The sequence below is a fragment of the Raphanus sativus genome, chromosome 6 (genome assembly GCF_000801105.2).
Source record: "Raphanus sativus cultivar WK10039 chromosome 6, ASM80110v3, whole genome shotgun sequence".
Lineage (NCBI taxonomy): Eukaryota > Viridiplantae > Streptophyta > Magnoliopsida > Brassicales > Brassicaceae > Raphanus > Raphanus sativus.
Genome location: NC_079516.1, coordinates 50,155,316 through 50,178,717, shown reverse-complemented (window position 1 = coordinate 50,178,717; position 23,402 = coordinate 50,155,316). Strand labels below are relative to the sequence as shown.

Below are 23,402 nucleotides of genomic sequence, written 5' to 3'. Positions count from 1 at the left end.
AGATTTAAGTTGTTTTGTAGGAAAGGTGAAAAGAGAATTTATATATTTAGTTTCAACTGATACAGAGAAAATGGTGTAAATGTGCGAATTTATATAGAAGTTTTGGGTTGAATTTTTCTAAAATATTAGAAGGAAGTTCTGTTATTTTTTTGTTGTACACCATCAACTAAGAATCAAGGTCTAATTAGGTCTCTTATCCTTTCTCACTTAGACCAGTAGCATTGGTAAAGAGATAAGCATTGGTAAAGAGGTTGTCGAAATATATAAAGTTCTTTTCATTATGATAATTTTTTAAAAAAAATTGCATAAATTTATAGGAAATTACTTTTCAACTATGGATATGTTTTCTATCCTAAAAAATTCATAACTTAAAAAGATTATCAAAAATATTTAAAGATGCGTCTATTCATTTTAAATATTTGCATAGATTTTTTAAAAAAGGTTATTTTAACTATGGATGTGTTTTTCTATCCTAAATTTTTCATAATTTTCAAAGAGATGATCAAAAATATCTATAGATATGCATATTCATTTTATAAATTGCATAATTTATATGAGTTATTTTCTTTGGTTTTCATATCTACTCTATTTACATTTTTATGACTATTAAAACTATCTTAAATGTTTGAGTAATTTGGTTGTTGAGTAATTTTATTATTTTATAATATTATATATTTTTATAAAAATCAATAGATGGTTTTGCAGTTATATTTTCAGGTTCAGTAACATGTCTTGGTGCAAGTTTTTATAAGAATCCAAAAAATGTCAAAGGATGTGTCTTTTGAAAAAAAAAAACTGTTTATACATTTAACATCTGAAAGGATATGTCTTTTTATCTTAAACATTTCATTGGTTTGAAGAAAATTTTAAAATGTATAAGGAAGTGTCTTTTCATAAAGATGTATCTATTTATGTTAAAATTAATTGAAATTTAAGAGATAGTTAAAAAAATGTGTAAGACTGTTTCTTTTCATCATAAATTTTATATTTCTAAAATTTTATCTTTTTTTTTTTGAAAAATAGAAGCATGTATGCCGTTCCACAAAAGAAAAATAAAACAATACACTAATGCCGTTTGATTTACGTAAACACCAATAAGAAGAACAAAATTTACGTTCACCTCCGGTGAACTTCTAAATTTACCCACCAATAGGATTTAATTATTTGATATTTGATATTTCTTAAAAAAACAAACTAAATAATAAGAATTTAATGAAATAAAATTATGTTTTTAGATAAATAAAAAATAGTATTAATTATCAAAAAAGATTTTTTATTTTTTATATTGATAAATCTGTCGGAAAATACTAAACTATAAACCCTAAATACTAAACCCTAAACCCTTGGGGAAAGCCTGAACCCTTGGGCAAATCCTATACCCTAAACTCTTAAATTTAAACCAAATCCTAAATCATAAAATCCTAAACCCTAAACCCTAAATTATGACCCCTGATACCAAACCCTAAATCTTAAATTCCAAAATGGTTTATGGTTTAGGATTAAGGGTTTAGGATTTAATATTTGTCCAAGAGTTTAGGGTTTAGGATTCGTGTTTAGAATTTAGGGTTTAATATTATGGTTTATGATTAAGGGTTTAGGGTTTTTTAGGTTTAGGATTAACAGTTTAGGGTATAGGATTTGCCCAAGGATTCAGACTTTTTCCAAGGGTTTAGGGTTTAGTATATGCCGACTGATTTATCAATATTAAAAAATATTTTTTTGATAATTGCTACTATTTTTTATTTATCTTAAAACATAATTTTATTTCACTAAATTTTATTATTTGTTTTCTTCTTTTAAGAGATATCAAATCTCAAATAACTAAATCCTATTGGTGGGTAGATTTAAAGGTTCACTCTAAAGAGTGAACCTAAGTTTTGTTCCAATAAGAACATACACTAATAACCTACTTCCTTCACCGCGTACACTTTAAAATTTGAGTTATTCTTGGATTCACCCCTAGGGTGAACCTTTAGGTTAGGTTCACCAACCAATAGAAACTTGTTATCTTAGATTGAGTATCTTTTAAAAAAGTAAACAAAATAATTGTCAAATTGCATTATGTTTTTAAAATAAATATAAAATAAATAAAAATTAGTAATTAACAAAAAAACGGATTTTTGAAAAATAATTTTGAATCCGCCAGCAAAAAACTATACCCTAAACCCTAATCCTAACCCCTAAACCCTTGGATAACCCCTAAATCCTTGGATAAATCATAAACTCTAATTCATAAATATCAAACTCTAAATCATAAAACTGAATTTTTAATTCTAAATTTTAAACCTTTAGATAAATTTTAAACCTTAAGATTTATATATAGTTTTTTAAATACATTTATACAATTACTATTACTTTTATTTATTTTTACTTTTTTATTTTAAAACATACTATAACTTGACAATTATTTTGTTTCCTCTTTCAAAAGATACTCAATCTAAAATAACTAATTTCTATTGGTTGGTAAACCTAAAGGTTCACCTCCTAAGGTGAATCCAAGAAAAAGTCTTAAAATTTAGAAAACCTAGTTAATTAAGGTAATGAAAGTAATGAAATCCATTTTTTATTAAAAGAGAAACATTTTAAAACAGTAACTTTTATTTTGTAAAATATTATAGCTATTCCATGTCGAGGTGGCAGTCTCACAATCTTTCTCAGCTTGAATAAATAACTCCCCTTTCTTTACTAGAATATTTACAAAATATGCCATTGACATTCAACCCACCTATTAATAAACGTATTAGCAGTACTTACTTTTTGCAAAAATGCACATAGATCACACGGTGTTTGACTCGCATAACTTCTTAAGAGCTCACCAGTGCAATCATCAAAATCAGATGATACACGAACTTTGACTCCCATCATCTGTGCTTATAAAAGTGATATTTTCTTTAAAAATAATCACTATAAAAATAAATTATGGTCATACGTCATAATCTATTAGAGATGGACATTCGGGTACTCATTTGGATTCGATTCGAATTTCAGATTTTCGGGATCAATAATTTCAGCCCTATTTGGATATTTCTAAATTTTAGTTTGGTTTCGGTTCGAATCCTTACGGATTTGGCTCGAGTTCGGATAACCCATTTAAATTATTTTAAAAATTTTAAATTTATTATATATTTTAAATTTCACGAAATCTATAAATAAAATAATATATTACATGTAAATTTGAATAACGTGGGTTAAAATACCTAAACTCAACATATAAATTGGTTTGTTTTGAATATTTGAATAGAGAATCAATAAATATTTTAAGTATCTTGAGTATACTTTAACTATTTATACATATACTTTTGATTATTTGTATATATGTATATTAATCCATTTGGGATACATTCGGGTATCCGAAATACTTCGGTTCGGATTGAGTTCGGTTTTGGTTATTTAAATACCAAAAATTTGAATCCGTTCGGATATCTAACAATTTCGGTTCAGATTTGGTACTACTTTTTCAGATCGGGTTCGGTTCGGTTTTTCGAATTCAGTTTTTTTTGCCCAGCCCTATAATCGATATATTAAAATCTTAATATAGTAATCATGTAAAACCCTTGAATAAATATTATTCTTATAGTGTGAGGACATGTCATACTTATAAATTAACGTTTAGAGGTAAATGTGCTCATATGTCTGAATCAATATATTGATACCTTTATATGATAATCATGTAAATCCTTGAATAAATTATTCTTATAGTGTGGAAATTTTCATACTTATATGGTCTATACAAAATTGTATAGACTTTTGTTATTATTATCATATAAAACAATATAGTCACCAAATAGTGTGGAAAATTAAATTCTATCGATCTAAATTACTGGTTCAAAATGGTATAACCAGTAAATATACCATATCAGGTAATCAACTGCTAGACCGGGGTTTATTGAGTTTAATGGTCTATACTTACTTACTATTAAAAATTTAGTACTTTAAGTCTTTTTTTTTTGTTCAAAAAAGTTTTTCAAAAAAGTCTTTTAGTACTTTAAGTCTTTCTGCACAAGTTTATCGATTGAAGAGTATCCTTACTCCTTCCAAAAATACAGTGAATATAGATCATCATTTACTTTGTGTATATCAAGTTGCCGATGTACTCCATATTAGGTGAGTGAATATTACATGTTTAGAAAAGGTTATCAATTAGAATATATATTACATATATAATTGGGGATACTAATATGAAGAATTTCCATATTTTGCCGTATTTGGTTTTCATATAGAAACTAATAATGACGGCTGTTATATGAGATCGAATTTGCACACTAAACTTGAAATTCATTCTCTGTGTCAAACCCTAATAGTGCTACTATATACTATATATATCATAGTCTAGGAATGAATAGCACAGTCCCACTATTTTAAATATCTCCTACGTAGACTATACAATTCATAGCTTCTATCCATTCAATTCAATGTGAATGGATGATTAAAGTGAAAGTCATTCCACATTGGAACCAAACAATAGAAATGATTTTCATTGATGAAAAAGTAAGTTTTTTGGTGGATTTATTTTTCGTGAAGTATATTTCATTCTTTTGAACCAAATTCTTACACATTGTTTTGCTCATCAAGAAAACAATCAATAATCATATCTGATAAGGGCATTTCCAAACCTACCAATTCAACAAAATACAAAGTCTATGAAGTCTATGCAGTTAACCAAGTTTACCAAAATAAACATTTTCCTAATATCTCATCAGTCACGTAGCCCATCATGTTATAAAGGTCTAATCCATTACTTATTAGAGTTTGCGGTTATATGGTCCATCAATGGAAACGTTTTCTTGGTCCAACTTTTTGCCGCATCCCCTTATTATTAAGAGTCATTAAGGTAAATAAACACAAAAAGGCCCAAATTTGAGAAGTACCCATGAGGTGATCGAAGTGGGCCGGATCATAACCATGAGGTGGGGGAAATGACGAGAACACCCTCGACGTCCCTTAATACAGAAGCGAAACAAAAAATAACCTTAATTTCATACTTATTTACATCAATGCCACGATGATGTGTCAACTTTAGAATCCGCCTCAGCCCATATTTATAATAATTACCCTTTGCTTATTAGATTTATTATAGATTTTTTCCATTAGTCTCATTATTCATAAATATTCAAATACATTACAGTTACTATCTATCTTATTAAAACAGAAACATTGTCACTTTTTCTAGGTGGATTTTTAAATTGGACCTACTATTAGATATGAAATATTTTCTGATCCTATTAATTAACAGTTAATGTTAGTAAATTATTTCCTTATTCTATGCTAATTTAATACTTTATATACATTCATTTTATCAGTTGGCCCATTTTTTTTTCTATTCAAAAAAATAATTTCTTTCCCAATTGATTTCATAACCAACATTCAGTAATGTTAAATTTGAGATTTCATTATCACCATTCAATAAGTCCATGCGATGATCACCATGCAATACATTACTCCTTAACCAATTAATTTTATATAATAGTCATACTATATGATATACTCAAAGTGGATTCAAATCAAACTTATTAACCCATTACCTTTTAACCAATTCAAACATAATTATATATCTGATTATCAGGTTTACTGGCTCGACGATCTAAATTGGATTTAAAAATCTATCTTATTAAAACAGAAACATTGTCACTTTTTCTAGGTGGATTTTTAAATTGGACCTACTATTAGATATGAAATATTTTCTGATCCTATTAACTAACAATTAATGTTAGTAAATTATTTCCTTATTCTATGCTAACTTAATACTTTATATACATTCATTTTATCAGTTGGCCCATTTCCTTTCTATTCAAAAAAATATTTTCTTTCCCAATTGATTTCATAACCAACATTCACTAATGTTAAATTTGATATTTCATTATCACTATTCAATAAATCCATGCGATGATCACCATGCGATACATTACTCTTTAACCAATTAATTTTATAAAATAGTTATACTATATGATATATTCAAAATGGATTCAAATCAAACTTATTAACCCATTACCTTTTAACCAATTCAAACATGATTATATATCGGATTACCGGGTTTACTGGCTCGACGATCTAAATTGGATTTAAAAATGTTGATTCAAACGCAGTTTTTTAAATAGACAAATTTTTTACATATTAAATATTTGTAACATTATTAACAAAATTTTGAATCATAAAATATCCCGCGCTTCCGAAGCGCGGATCATGATCTAGTTCTTATAATAAATCCTTTCGAGTTTTATGTAAACGAGTAATACATAATGTGTCCAAATAGTTAAACTATTATTTTAACATTTTTAGACCCATAGTTTATTATACAAATACTATTCATTAACGTTACCATAAAGAATGCATGAATATATTTAAAATATGAAGCATGGATAGACTTTAAAATATAAAGCAAACAAACTGGTTTTCTATTAACATCTGTAATGGATTCAAACCGTGTACTTTAGACAATCCTATTCATGCATCATGTTTCTACAAGTACTATTAAATAAAATCTTCATATCGATTCCATGAAATCAATAGGTAGCATTATGGAGACCATCTGTAAAAGCCATGTGTCCCTAAGCATGTACCATAGAGAGAATCTAATAGTCACATTTCATCAATGTGCCATTTTCATCGTTATACAATTTTCTTATTTTTTTTCTCGATGGTTGCTTTTCGTGTATTAGTGGAGCAAACCAAGTTTTTAATTTATATTGAAGTAGTTATTAGTCAATAGTGTCAGAATTGTTAACAAAACTGATAGAATTTCGGATGTATTGATACCTATATGTAAACTATATATAGTCAATATAATTCCAACCTATCAATTGCAGACCTGATCTAAAATATTTAGTAATCATGATTTATACACAAGGTGTATTCATATTGGAAAATATGTTTTTATTTGGTACATAAATATGAAATTAAAATATTCTAAATATGCATAATTACTCTTTCTAAACATATTAATGGGGTTTGAAATCTTGAGCCATCGCCTTGGTTGTTGTGGCCAGAGGTAAGCCTGCAAATAGGATCTAAAAGCACGATCTCTTTTAATCAAAAGGTAACCAATTGCCACGCAATTCATCAAGCAAGCTGAGCTCACACACTCATACGCAGCATCTGGAATGCTTTTTTATAAAATGAAAAAACGAAAATAGAATAGGCTTAAACTGAAGAGAAGGGAACACAAAAATGCATACGCAATTAAGGCTCACATCAACTATCTTCAGCCTTGATTTCGTCTGATACCGAGAGAACTTAAAAGATTCATGTTCCAAGATTCAAACTTTAATAAAGTAAATGTTGGGACCTCTCAAAAAAAACTTGTCAATGTTTTCTTGTGACGGGATGATACCGGATTTCACAGCTTGTGAATTTTCCGGTGGATTTCATGGTCGTAGCTGTAGCTTCTCCGATTGGCCTGAATTTTCAAATACTTGTTTGATATATACATAAGATTCGAAGAAAAAGGAAGATATTGTGTGTTGTGTGATTGTAATAATTCGAAGAGAAGCCATTGATCCAGATATTTCTGGTTTGGTTTTGTTTATCTCACGGTGGGTAAACATCCACGTGTCAGGTGTCTCTTTAGACTTGGAAAGCAAAAGGCGATGTAATAGTTAGAAATTTCCTTCACAAACGGGGATTACATGTAAGAGGAAGATAATCAACACACACTTACTTATACTATTTTCTTCTTAAAAATAACTAACTCTTTTATCTTTATTATTAAGCCTCACACCATGTCTTCTGGAAGAGGAGCTGAATGCGCCGCCGTCACCGGAGCTACCGCCGCCTTCTCCTTCACCGACCACTCGCAAGCTTAAAGCATTTTTTGACGTAGTAGCCGAGGACAACAAGGACCAAGCATACGGCGAACCCTGCCGCGAAAAACACGCTTCGCTCAGCCCTGGTGTGAACGTTCGTCGTTGGATATTGTGGACAACCGGTTGTCATCGTAATCCAAGAGTTTGAAAATAGATTTAAGTTGTTTTGTAGGAAAGGTGAAAAGAGAATTTATATATTTAGTTTCAACTGATACAGAGAAAATGGTGTAAATGTGCGAATTTATATAGAAGTTTTGGGTTGAATTTTTCTAAAATATTAGAAGGAAGTTCTGTTATTTTTTTGTTGTACACCATCAACTAAGAATCAAGGTCTAATTAGGTCTCTTATCCTTTCTCACTTAGACCAGTAGCATTGGTAAAGAGATAAGCATTGGTAAAGAGGTTGTCGAAATATATAAAGTTCTTTTCATTATGATAATTTTTTAAAAAAAATTGCATAAATTTATAGGAAATTACTTTTCAACTATGGATATGTTTTCTATCCTAAAAAATTCATAACTTAAAAAGATTATCAAAAATATTTAAAGATGCGTCTATTCATTTTAAATATTTGCATAGATTTTTTAAAAAAGGTTATTTTAACTATGGATGTGTTTTTCTATCCTAAATTTTTCATAATTTTCAAAGAGATGATCAAAAATATCTATAGATATGCATATTCATTTTATAAATTGCATAATTTATATGAGTTATTTTCTTTGGTTTTCATATCTACTCTATTTACATTTTTATGACTATTAAAACTATCTTAAATGTTTGAGTAATTTGGTTGTTGAGTAATTTTATTATTTTATAATATTATATATTTTTATAAAAATCAATAGATGGTTTTGCAGTTATATTTTCAGGTTCAGTAACATGTCTTGGTGCAAGTTTTTATAAGAATCCAAAAAATGTCAAAGGATGTGTCTTTTGAAAAAAAAAAACTGTTTATACATTTAACATCTGAAAGGATATGTCTTTTTATCTTAAACATTTCATTGGTTTGAAGAAAATTTTAAAATGTATAAGGAAGTGTCTTTTCATAAAGATGTATCTATTCATGTTAAAATTAATTGAAATTTAAGAGATAGTTAAAAAAATGTGTAAGACTGTTTCTTTTCATCATAAATTTTATATTTCTAAAATTTTATCTTTTTTTTTTTTGAAAAATAGAAGCATGTATGCCGTTTCACAAAAGAAAAATAAAACAATACACTAATGCCGTTTGATTTACGTAAACACCAATAAGAAGAACAAAATTTACGTTCACTTCCGGTGAACTTCTAAATTTACCCACCAATAGGATTTAATTATTTGACATTTGATATTTCTTAAAAAAACAAACTAAATAATAAGAATTTAATGAAATAAAATTATGTTTTTAGATAAATAAAAAATAGTATTAATTATCAAAAAAGATTTTTTATTTTTTATATTGATAAATCTGTCGGAAAATACTAAACTCTAAACCCTAAACCCTAAATACTAAACCCTAAACCCTTGGGCAAATCCTATACCCTAAACTCTTAAATTTAAACCAAATCCTAAATCATAAAATCCTAAACCCTAAACCCTAAATCATGACCCCTAATACCAAATCCTAAATCCTAAATTCCAAAATGGTTTATGGTTTAGGATTAAGGGTTTAGGATTTAATATTTGTCCAGGAGTTTAGGGTTTAGGATTCGTGTTTAGAATTTAGGGTTTAATATTATGGTTTATGATTAAGGGTTTAGGGTTTTTTAGGTTTAGGATTAACAGTTTAGGGTATAGGATTTGCCCAAGGATTCAGACTTTTTCCAAGGGTTTAGGGTTTAGTATATGCCGATTGATTTATCAATATTAAAAAATATTTTTTTGATAATTGCTACTATTTTTTATTTATCTTAAAACATAATTTTATTTCACTAAATTTTATTATTTGTTTTCTTTTTTTAAAAGATATCAAATCTCAAATAACTAAATCCTATTGGTGGGTAGATTTAGAGGTTCACTCTAAGGAGTGAACCTAAGTTTTGTTCCAGTAAGAACCTACACTAATAACCTACTTCCTTCACCGCGTACACTTTAAAATTTGAGTTATTCTTGGATTCACTCCTAGGGTGAACCTTTAGTTTAGGTTCACCAACCAATAGAAACCTGTTATCTTAAATTGAGTATCTTTTAAAAAAGTAAACAAAATAATTGTCAAATTGCATTATGTTTTTAAAATAAATATAAAATAAATAAAAAATAGTAATTAACAAAAAACGAATTTTTGAAAAATAATTTTGAATCCGCCAGCAAAAAACTATACCCTAAACCCTAATCCTAACCCCTAAACCCTTGGATAAATCATAAATTCTAATTCATAAATATCAAACTCTAAATCATAAAAACGCTGAATTTTTAGTTCTAAATTTTAAACATTTAGTTAAATTCTAAACCTTAAGATTTATATATAGTTTTTTTAAAATACATTTATACAATTACTATTACTTTTATTTATTTTTACTTTTTTATTTTAAAACATACTATAACTTGACAATTATTTTGTTTTTTCTTTCAAAAGATACTCAATCTAAAATAACTAATTTCTATTGGTTGGTAAACCTAAAGGTTCACCCCCTAAAGTGAATCCAAGAAAAAGTCTTAAAATTTAGAAAACCTAGTTAATTAAGGTAATGAAAGTAATGAAATCCATTTCTTATTAAAGAAGAAATATTTTAAAACAGTAACTTTTATTTTGTAAAATATTACAGCTATTCCATGCCAGGTGTCAATCTCACAATCTTTCTCAGCTTGAATAAATAACTCCCCTTTCTTTACTAGAATATTTACAAAATATGCCATTGACATTCAACCCACCTATTAATAAACGTATTAGCAGTACTTACTTTTTGCAAAAATGCACATAGATCACACGGTGTTTGACTCGCATAACTTCTTAAGAGCTCACCAGTGCAATCATCAAAATCAGATGATACACGAACTTTGACTCCCATCATCTGTGCTTATAAAAGTGATATTTTCTTTAAAAAATAATCACTATAAAAATAAATTGTGGTCATACGTCATAATCTATTAGAGGTGGACATTCGGGTACTCATTTGGATTCGATTCGAATTTCAGATTTTTGGGATCAATAATTTCAGCCCTATTCGGATATTTCTAAATTTTAGTTTGGTTTCGGTTTGGATCCTTACGGGTTTGGCTCGGGTTTGGATAACCCATTTAAATTATTTTAAAAAATTTAAATTTATTATATACTTTAAATTTCACGAAATCTATAAATAAAATAATATATTACATGTAAATTTGAATAACGTGGGTTAAAATACCTAAACTTAACATATAAATTGGTTTGTTTTATATATTTGAATAGAGAATCAATAAATATTTTAAATGTCTTGAGTATACTTTAACTATTTATACATATACTTTTGATTATTTGTATATATGTATATTAATCCATTTGGGATACATTCGGGTATCCGAAATACTTCGGTTCGGATTGAGTTCGGTTTTGGTTATTTAAATAGCAAAAATTTGAATCCATTCGGATATCTAACAATTTCGATTCAGATTTGGTACTACTTTTTCAGATCGGGTTCGGTTCGGTTTTTCGAATTCAGTTTTTTTTGCCCAGTCCTATAATCGATATATTAAAATCTTAATATAGTAATCATGTAAAACCCTTGAATAAATATTATTCTTATAGTGTGAGGACATGTCATACTTATAAATTAACGTTTAGAGGTAAATGTGCTCATATGTCTGAATCAATATATTGATACCTTTATATGATAATCATGTAAATCCTTGAATAAATTATTCTTATAGTGTGGAAATTTTCATACTTATATGGTCTATACAAAATTGTATAGACTTTTGTTATTATTATCATATAAAACAATATAGTCACCAAATAGTGTGGAAAATTAAATTCTATCGATCTAAATTACTGGTTCAAAATGGTATAACCAGTAAATATACCATATCAGGTAATCAACTGCTAGACCGGGTTTTATTGAGTTTAATGGTCTAGCCAATTTGGACCTGTTTTGTGACAAATTTTTTATTCCTAATACTTCTATACTTACTTACTATTAAAAATTTAGTACTTTAAGTCTTTTTTTTTTGTTCAAAAAAGTTTTTCAAAAAAGTCTTTTAGTACTTTAAGTCTTTCTGCACAAGTTTATCGATTGAAGAGTATCCTTACTCCTTCCAAAAATACAGTGAATATAGATCATCATTTACTTTGTGTATATCAAGTTGCCGATGTACTCCATATTAGGTGAGTGAATATTACATGTTTAGAAAAGGTTATCTATTAGAATATATTACATATATAATTGGGGATACTAATATGAAGAATTTCCATATTTTGCCGTATTTGGTTTTCATATAGAAACTAATAATGACGGCTGTTATATGAGATCGAATTTGCACACTAAACTTGAAATTCATTCTCTGTGTCAAACCCTAATAGTGCTACTATATACTATATATATCATAGTCTAGGAATGAATAGCACAGTCCCACTATTTTAAATATCTCCTACGTAGACTATACAATTCATAGCTTCTATCCATTCAATTCAATGTGAATGGATGATTAAAGTGAAAGTCATTCCACATTGGAACCAAACAATAGAAATGATTTTCATTGATGAAAAAGTAAGTTTTTTGGTGGATTTATTTTTCGTGAAGTATATTTCATTCTTTTGAACCAAATTCTTACACATTGTTTTGCTCATCAAGAAAACAATCAATAATCATATCTGATAAGGGCATTTCCAAACCTACCAATTCAACAAAATACAAAGTCTATGAAGTCTATGCAGTTAACCAAGTTTACCAAAATAAACATTTTCCTAATATCTCATCAGTCACGTAGCCCATCATGTTATAAAGGTCTAATCCATTACTTATTAGAGTTTGCGGTTATATGGTCCATCAATGGAAACGTTTTCTTGGTCCAACTTTTTGCCGCATCCCCTTATTATTAAGAGTCATTAAGGTAAATAAACACAAAAGGGCCCAAATTTGAGAAGTACCCATGAGGTAATCGAAGTGGGCCGGATCATAACCATGAGGTGGGGGAAATGACGAGAACACCCTCGACGTCCCTTAATACAGAAGCGAAACAAAAAATAACCTTAATTTCAATACTTATTTACATCAATGCCACGATGATGTGTCAACTTTAGAATCCTCCTCAGCCCATATTTATAATAATTACCCTTTGCTTATTAGATTTATTACAGATTTTTTCCATTAGTCTCATTATTCATAAATATTCAAATACATTACAGTTATCATCTATCTTATTAAAACAGAAACATTGTCACTTTTTCTAGGTGGATTTTTAAATTGGACCTACTATTAGATATGAAATATTTTCTGATCCTATTAATTAACAGTTAATGTTAGTAAATTATTTCCTTATTCTATGCTAACTTAATACTTTATATACATTCATTTTATCAGTTGGTCCATTTTTTTCTATTCAAAAAAATAATTTCTTTCCCAATTGATTTCATAACCAACATTCAGTAATGTTAAATTTGAGATTTCCTTATCACCATTCAATAAGTCCATGCGATGATCACCATGCAATACATTACTCCTTAACCAATTAATTTTATATAATAGTCATACTATATGATATATTCAAAGTGGATTCAAATCAAACTTATTAACTCATTACCTTTTAACCAATTCAAACATAATTATATATCAGATTATCGGGTTTACTGGCTCGACGATCTAAATTGGATTTAAAAATCTATCTTATTAAAACAGAAACATTGTCACTTTTTCTAGGTGGATTTTTAAATTGGACCTACTATTAGATATGAAATATTTTCTGATCCTATTAACTAACAGTTAATGTTAGTAAATTATTTCCTTATTCTATGCTAACTTAATACTTTATATACATTCATTTTATCAGTTGGCCCATTTCCTTTCTATTCAAAAAAATATTTTCTTTCCCAATTGATTTCATAACCAACATTCACTAATGTTAAATTTGATATTTCATTATCACCATTCAATAAATCCACTAGATTTTGACCCGCGCTTTGGAAGCGCGGAATATTTTACGATGAAAAAATTCACTAATAACTTAACAAATATTTTGGTAATTTTTAAAGAGTATGTATTTAAAATTTTTTTTGCATTTAAATCAGTGTTTTTAAATTCAACCCGATTGTGATTATACCGGTTAATCCGGAGATCTGACAATTCAATTTAGGTTTTTAAAATATTCATATTAAAAAAAAATCACTAAAACCCGAGATTAACCGATTGAACTGATGGATACCGATATGTAATCTAATTGGATTTAAATTGTAATAGTTTCATAATTTGTAATCATATAATCCAAATTTTAAAGTTCAATATTTTGCAATTTATGAAATTATAACGTTTCTACAAAATTTTAAAAAGAAAAATGATATATATAAAATAACTAAGATTAATTATTGTATTGTTTGGAAACATAGATAGTAGTATAAAAAATATATTGTTTGGAAACATTGATAGTAGTATAAAGAAATAAGTATATTGTTTGGAAACATGGATAGTAGTATAAAGAAAGGAACATTAGTGATTTAATGTAGGTTTAACTATAAAGTATAAAGATGTATTTAATTTAAAAACTTACAAAATAAATGTTAGGTCCAACCGAATGTTTCTGTTTTAATAAGATAGATGTGATGATCACCATGCGATACATTACTCTTTAACCAATTAATTTTATAAAATAGTTATACTATATGATATATTCAAAGTGGATTCAAATCAAACTTATTAACCCATTACCTTTTAACCAATTCAAACATGATTATATATCGGATTACCGGATTTACTGGCTCGACGATCTAAATTGGATTTAAAAATGTTGATTCAAACGCAGTTTTTTAAATAGACAAAATTTTTACATATTAAATATTTGTAACATTGTTAACAAAATTTTGAATCATAAAATATTGCACGCTTCCGAAGCGCGGATCATGATCTAGTTCTTATAATAAATCCTTTCGAGTTTTATGTAAACGAGTAATACATAATGTGTCCAAATAGTTAAACTATTATTTTAACATTTTTAGACCCATAGTTTATTATACAAATACTATTCATTAACGTTACCATAAAGAATGCATGAATATATTTAAAATATGAAGCATGGATAGACTTTAAAATATAAAGCAAACAAACTGGTTTTCTATTAACATCTGTAATGGATTCAAACCGTGTACTTTAGACAATCCTATTCATGCATCATGTTTCTACAAGTACTATTAAATAAAATCTTCATATCGATTCCATGAAATCAATAGGTAGCATTATGGAGACCATCTGTAAAAGCCATGTGTCCCTAAGCATGTACCATAGAGAGAATCTAATAGTCACATTTCATCAATGTGCCATTTTCATCGTTATACAATTTTCTTATTTTTTTTTTCGATGGTTGGTTTTCGTGTATTAGTGGAGCAAACCAAGTTTTTAATTTATATTGAAGTAGTTATTAGTCAATAGTGTCAGAATTGTTAACAAAACTGATAGAATTTCGGATGTATTGATACCTATATGTAAACTATATATAGTCAATATAATTCCAGCCTATCAATTGCAGACCTGATCTAAAATATTTAGTAATCATGATTTATACACAAGGTGTATTCATATTGGAAAATATGTTTTTATTTGGTACATAAATATGAAATTAAAATATTCTAAATATGCATAATTACTCTTTCTAAATATTCACATAGGTTAGGTGACCACGTAATTATAGATTTATTACTCTTTCTATATTTTCACCTTCTGTTGATCCTGAAATTATATATGATTGATAGGAATTATGTGCAAGTCACGGAAATATCTACAATTGGAAAATTGACTACATTTAATAAGAAAATTACTTTGTTTCTTAATCTGACCAATGAACTTCGTCAAACTCACGTGAGTGATTCAAGATCTTTTTATTTAAAATATACTCCCTCTGTTCCACTTTATGTGATGTTTTAGGTTATTGCACATAGATTAAGAAAACACATATTTTTATGTAGTTTATCTTGGTAACATAAAAATACATTAAATAAAACTAGTTTAACCAATAATAAAAAAGTACAGTATTTTATAATTGGTCATAAAATTCAAATCATATTAAATTCTACCTAGATTAGTGAGAACATCACTTAAAATGGGACAAAATAAAAATCCTAAAACACCACTTAAATCAATAAAATATTACTAAACATTTAATAGTAAAGATACACGTAATAACTATATATACGTTATAGAATGCATTGCTAAAATTGTAGGGTTCTACTATATAAACAAGTGTATACCGAGACCAAAAATGCATTCCAAGTTACAATCTTTTCTAAAAATTCATTTTGAAACTTTAGTATTTACAATAACGGGTTTTGATATGCTTTTACGATTTGAAGCCTTTCAAATCTACGTAAAAGATCAAGGTTAGGAATATATGTTTTATAGAGTTCTACTATATAACAAGTATATTCCGTGACTAAAAATGCATTAAAAGTTACAATCTCTTCTAAATATTCATTTTGAAATTTTAGTATTTACAATAACGGGTTTAGATAAGATCTTATGATTTGAAAATTTTCAAGTCCATATGAAAGAACAAGGTTAAGATTATATTTCTCCTTTGAAAAAATACTCTGCGTTTTTACATACATCATTTAGTGATTATTTATAAATATTCATTAAAGAAATACCCTTTAATTACTAGATTATTTACATATTATGCCACCAAAAGGTTTTGCTCCACACAAATATATATTTCAAACTATGTTTATAACCGGTTGATTTAATATTCTTGCCTACATTATTTTTTCTCGCCATAATAAAGGAGTTAAATCTACTATTATATATAGGATCATAACCAAACAATATATATGGAATAAACTTTATGAAATTATTTTAAAAGTGAAAGCACGAAAAGACCATCACGATATGGTTTAATAATATATTGACTTTTTCTATTGTAGATTTAGTTAGATTTCTAACTTTAAGTTTTGCAAATATATGATTTTTTAAAGTTCTTTTGTAGTGATAGATTTAAAAGCTGGTAAAAAAATTTATTTATATTATAATTTTAATGTGAATGATATTTTATATATGTTATTAGATAAAAATATAAAAATGTAATTTACTAAAATTTTGTTTAGGACATCCAAAAACATTGGACCAGCACAGTCAATTACACATACAAAAAAAAACTCTTTTAACAATTTACAATGCATATTTATTTATGTTAATTTTGCAATTCTTAAATCAACTTTTACTTACATATAGTTTTGTTTAATCCGGATTTTGGTCCGGTTTTGGTTTATATACCAAACCATATCTATATACTGTGATTTTTTTTAAAATAACATCCATTCGGTATATTTGATTATATCAAATCCAAATAATTCTCTTAATTTTAGTTCGTTTTTAATTGGTCAGGTTTTACCGTATTGAACACCTCTGTTTACAAAACATACTAGGTGATTTTCCCGTGCTCATGCACGGATATAAATATTTATAAAGTAAATGCATTATAATAATTTATTTACAATATAATATTTTATTAATATATTGTTTTTAAATTTTAATTATTTTGATATTTTATATTGTAATTAATATGCATGATTTATTTTAAATAAAACTATGTTATTTTAATTAGACGTATAATTTTGGATATATAATATCACGACTGTTTGATTATTATTTGAATATATTAGTTAAGATTAAATTTTCGATTCAATTAAGATATTTTTGTTATACAAACTAAAATTTTGTTATTTTTATGTAATTTGGTTCTTGTCTTATATCTGAATATATATTTTGTAAGGTTATGTATAATTTAATATATGTTATTTTGAGAATCAAATAGTAAAAATGAACTAAAGTGTTGATCAGTTCAAAGTTACATAAATAAATATAACAATGATAGTTAATTGTAATAGTTGGTTACTATATTTGTAATATTATTTGAGAATTTCATATTTATTTAGTAATATGTTGAGTCGTTCAATAATTTATATGTATTAAAAATTAGTAAATGAAAATATATTATTTTTATTTAGTGTTTGACTTTGTATAAAAAAATTGGATTGGTCTTGTTACTCATTTGTGGGTATATTGTGTTACTTATATTCCGTCAAATTCAATATAATTTTCTAAGCTAATTCAACCATATAAAATTATAGGACTTAGTAATTTGGTGTATGTTAATATTCAAAAATAAATTATACAACAACGTGATGATAGATACAATTGCATTAAAACATAATGATACATTCTAAAAATGAAGATTAATTCTTTATTTTAATATCAAGATTATTTTTCTAAACTTTCCTTTTTATAAAATCACATTATATATAAAAAAATATTTTCGCTTTAAGTTTCATAAATATTTTCTTTATCATATATGTTATTTTAAAATATAAAAAGGAGCATAAAAATATTAAATCAAAATTTATTCATCAAAGATATCTTAGTTTATGTTATTTAAATTGTTTTGTAATAATTTTATAAATAGATTGATTTAAATAAAATGTTTAATACTTTTAAAATATATATTATGTTGTTTAAGATTATTTTTAAAAGGAAAGGTTATTTATTTACTTTAAAATAAGAATATTTGTAAACTTCCCTTGTTATGAATTACACTATATATAAAATATATTTTCGTTTTTTAATTTATAAATTTTCTTTATTATATAGGCTATTTGAGAAAAAAAGGAAACCTAAATAAAAAGAAAATAAAACAAATATTTAACACTGATAATTAGATAAATTTGATTTATTAAGTGTATTATTGTAATCAACCAACATGAGAATTAACGTGAGTGCGACACATAAGAAACTGATTTTTCAAATAATATTATAGAGATAACTACACTTATTTTGATAATAAAAATACAATTTATAAATTGATGAAAATTAAATTCGTAATTATTATATATATATAATTATATTATTTTAATAGATATAGAAAAGTTATTAGGTACCATATTTCTAAAATCTTACCAAAATGGATATTTGTAGAAAAATAGTATTTTAATATAAAATTTATTAGTTATTACTATATTATGAAACTTTGCCAAATATATGAATTCGTATATAGAAAATAGTCATTACCATTATTTAAGAAATCTTACCAAAAATATAAATTTTAATATAGAATATTTTACATGTCACAATTAAATTGATGTCATGTCACATTTTTTTAAGCCATGTCATCGTTTTTTTGCTAGACTGATTTTGGTGATGACATGTGTCAAAATCACTTCGCAAATAATGTCTAGGGGATTTGATTTTAGGATTTAATTTTTATAATTTTCTAAAAATATGTATATATTTTTGAAATATTTTTAATTTAAATGATATTTCGAAATTTGAAATACCATAATTGAATATATTTATTTTAATGATGATTTATGAGTTATTACCATATTTTAAAAAAGTCCAAAGATATAAATCGAAAATAAATGTAATATATGAGTTATTACCATATTTTAAAAAGTTTACCAAAAATATAAATTAACATTAAATATAATTGTCCATGTCATATTAATCTATAAGACATGTCATCAACTTTAGTAGCCATGTCATATTATTTTTGTGATTGTAGAGAAGATATGTGGCAAAATCACTTCTCAAATATAGTCTAGGGATTTATATAAAAAATATTATTATTTGTTAATGTAATTTTGATCTCACCTTGCCGGGTCTTAACCTAGTCATCTTTAAATGGCAAAACACTAAAAACATGTAGTGATGTAGGGAGTTAAACTTGTAAATTGTAAATTAGAAATCTCACAGTGACTGAAACCGCGTAAACTATAATTATGGACAACTTTATCATAACTTAGGAATATATGTAACTCTAATTTTTTATTTAATTACCCAAAAACATGTAGTGTATATAAGAACACTCTAATCCACTTCTTGACAGAGTATAGATTTCAAACATGACTAAACACTGACACAAAAAAACACAAAAAAATGTCGAAAGAAATCAAGAGTATTGACACGGTTGCGCTCATAATCGGTGCAAGACCAGCCGGTTTAGCTACCTCAGCTTGTCTAAACCGGTTGAACATACCAAACATAGTGGCGAAAAGAGAGGAATGCAATGCCTCTCTCTGGAAAAGAAGGTCTTACGACTGTCTCAAGCTTCACTTCGCAAAGAAATATTGTGAACTCCCTAACATGAGATTCCCTCCAAAAACTCCTACCTTCGTCTCCAAGTCAGGTTTGGTTAGTTACATTAAAGAGTACGCCACACGTTTCAACGTTAGCCCTAGGTACAACCGTAATGTCAAATACGTGTGTTTCAAAGATGGTCGCTGGGTCGTGGAGGTGGATAACTCAGCGGAGAGATCAGAAGTTTACTCGGCGAACTACTTGGTGGTGGCGACGGGAGAGAACAGCGAAGGCGTGATCCCGGGGCTCGTGGAGGGCTTCGAAGGAGAGTATTTGCACTCAAGCGAGTACAAGAAGGGCGAGAAGTTCGCCGAAAAACATGTTTTAGTTGTCGGAAGTGGGAACTCCGGGATGGAGATTGCTTATGACGCGTCGAAGTGGGACGCTAATGTCTCCCTCGTCGTTCACAGCCCGGTTGACGTGCTGACGAGAGAGATAGTAAGGATAGGTATGTGGCTGCTCAGGTTTTTCCCGGTTAAGTTAGTTGACCGTTGGTGTCTCTTACTCGCAAAGCTGAGGTTCGGTGATACTTCGAGATATGGGCTTATAAGGCCTGATAAGGGGTCGTTTATGATCAACACTAACCCCTCGAGGCATAGCGAAAACATCCACAACCCTCACAGTGTACTCATCCACGAACTCTCCAAGTATCAATCCCATTACTTCCATAGGAACTCCAGCTCTCCCTGTATCCCACCATCTCAAACTCAAAACTAAAAATCATAACTTTATCCAAATCACTATTCAATTCACGTGGCATTACGAGAGATAACAAAACAGAACGATAATCTTACAAACCCCACAGAGAGCTGATATCTGTGTACTGTGAATCTTTCTCCCAATGGTTTGAAATTTGGCACATTGAAACGTTGTCAAGAATAACAAAGAACAAGAATGAAACTCAGGATCAAAGCTTCTTCAATGAAAGCTCATCATCTCTTGAAGAAGCAAGCTATTGTCCAAATCATTCAAGGTTACATAGAGATACATTATATATATATATATGAGTTGAATCAAGAATCTCAGTTATTGTATCAATAAATCTTTTTGCCAACCTCATATGTTGAACATGTAAAACATAGGCTTTTTAAATGTATAGCTGACGAACTGTCTTAGAGAAGTTGAGCTTCTACGTACCGGTAGGATGTCTTGGTGTTGTTCTTATCTTTAGAATCTTTGGACAATGGTTATCGAACCAGATGTGCCTGTGCCTCTGGATACTCTTACTTTTGTTCCATCCTCTAGGTACTTTACACCAAGGCCTCCTGAGGTATAAAAGTGTAAACAATCTATATATACGCTTGAGCAGAAGTGTAACTGGTGACAGTATTACAATGTGAGATCATACATACTCAGTGACTGGATCAACAACAACAACTTGGACATTTTAGGCGTCACTGTAAAAATCTCACCTTCATCATCAAGGTCTCCCTTTGTAGTATGCTTCTTAACCTGTAAACACAGAACTTCCATTTTTTTTGTTGCAATTTCATAACTGAGATTTGGGACCTTTTAATCAACATAAATTCAGAATCTTTGCACTAGTTTCAATCAAGTTTCTGAGACAACTTCAGGAACTTCAGAGCCATTCTTTATTCTCTGTTACAACTCTTCACATTCCTCCTGCCAAAAGTTGACAAAAAAACTATGAGAAATAGTAAACAGGAAGCACATAAAGTGGAACAATAATTATTTTTAAGACAAATAGTTATCATACATAATTATTTTCAAAATATAATTTTTTAAAAAACTGTTTATTTCATAATAAAATACAAATCAATTAGAATAAGGAAAACTAACAAAAGTAAAAACATCATACATATATTATCCCAATATATATAATAATTTCGAAATTTAACATAAATAATTAAGAATATAATAACTTATATGACAATTCATCATTATTATTTTTCAAAATGTTAATATTTCCAAAAAATAAAAAAAAATTAGTATTATATATAATTAAACTAAAAGGTATTAAAATTTGACAAGTTACTTAAATTTTTTCACTTTTATAGTAAAATAGAAAATCAAAAGCCAATAGTAAAAATAACATAAACATTACATTTTGCTATTTTGTATAATAAATACAAATTACATTTTAGGCCAAAATAAATAGTAAACCATTGTAAAAGTAGTTAAAGTATCAAAAACATTTAAAAACACTTACAATAAGAAATTAACATATAATAGCTTACAAATATAATAACTAACTTTAAAGTTAAGGTTATATGCTATTAAAAATATTTAATAATATGATTGAAAACACATAAGACTTTATAACAGCTAATCATAATACGAGAAATTATTATTTTAATTTAATACTTTTAAAAATATCAATATTCCAAAAATTTGTTTATTTCAAAATAAACAGAGACACTGAAATCAAATAAGGATAGCTAACAAAAGTTAACTGGATATATAATAAAATTTTGAAAATTAAAAAAAAAATTAAAGACTTTCGAATAATTATAACTAAATTTTTTTTAAACAGGTAATTTCAATTCTTTTCGAAATTAACTTAAAATATCTTACAAATATAATAACTAACTTAAAAATGCTTGATATTTAAACAATTAGAACTATGGAAATTTAAAATGCATGATTTTTATAGTTTAGGTTATATGCTATTGAAAATATTCAACATCATGGTTGAAAACACATAGAATTATATATAATTTAACTTAATATATAATATATTTTTGAAATTAACATAAAATATATTACAAATATGATAACTAACTTAAATCCAAGATATTTTAAAAATTAGAACTATTTAATTTTTTTTTTTTTTGTCGACGAAATATTTAAATTTTAAACGCATGATTTTTAAAGTTAAGTTTATATGCTATTGAAAATATTCAATAATCTGATTGAAAACATATAGGATTTTAAAACAGATAATCATAATACGAGAAATCATTATTCTAGTTTAATATTTTCAAAAATGTTATATTCCAAAAATCTGTTTATTTCAAAATAAAACAAACATTAATATCAAGTAAGGAAAGCTAACAAAAGTTAACTGAATATATAATAAATTTTCAAAATTAAAAAAATGCAAGATTTTCCAACAATTATAACTATAAAAAATTTAAACTGGTATTTTCAATTTAAATCAAAATTTAACATAAAATATCTTACAAATATAATAACTAACTTAAAAATGCTTGATATTAAAACAATTAGAACTTAAATGAAGTGACTAGAATTGATTAAAATAAAATGAAAATCTATAGAAAATCTTAAAAAAAACACTTAAATTAGGTAAATATTATTTTATACAACTATCCATGTTTCCAAACAACTTTCATTTATACTGTTATCCATATTTCTAAACAGCTCTCATTTGTACTTCAGTTTTACTATTATAGATTCACAT

General features: G+C 27.0%; 1 protein-coding gene across 1 annotated transcript; it reads left to right on the top strand.

The window, feature by feature from the left end:
• Positions 1-19,819: 19,819 nt before the first annotated feature.
• LOC108808784 (probable indole-3-pyruvate monooxygenase YUCCA11) lies at positions 19,820-20,737 on the top strand. The gene has a single exon (XM_018580883.1). It carries the CDS (start codon positions 19,820-19,822, stop codon positions 20,735-20,737), a length of 918 nt encoding a protein of 305 aa, XP_018436385.1.
• The last annotated feature ends 2,665 nt before the right edge of the window (positions 20,738-23,402 follow it).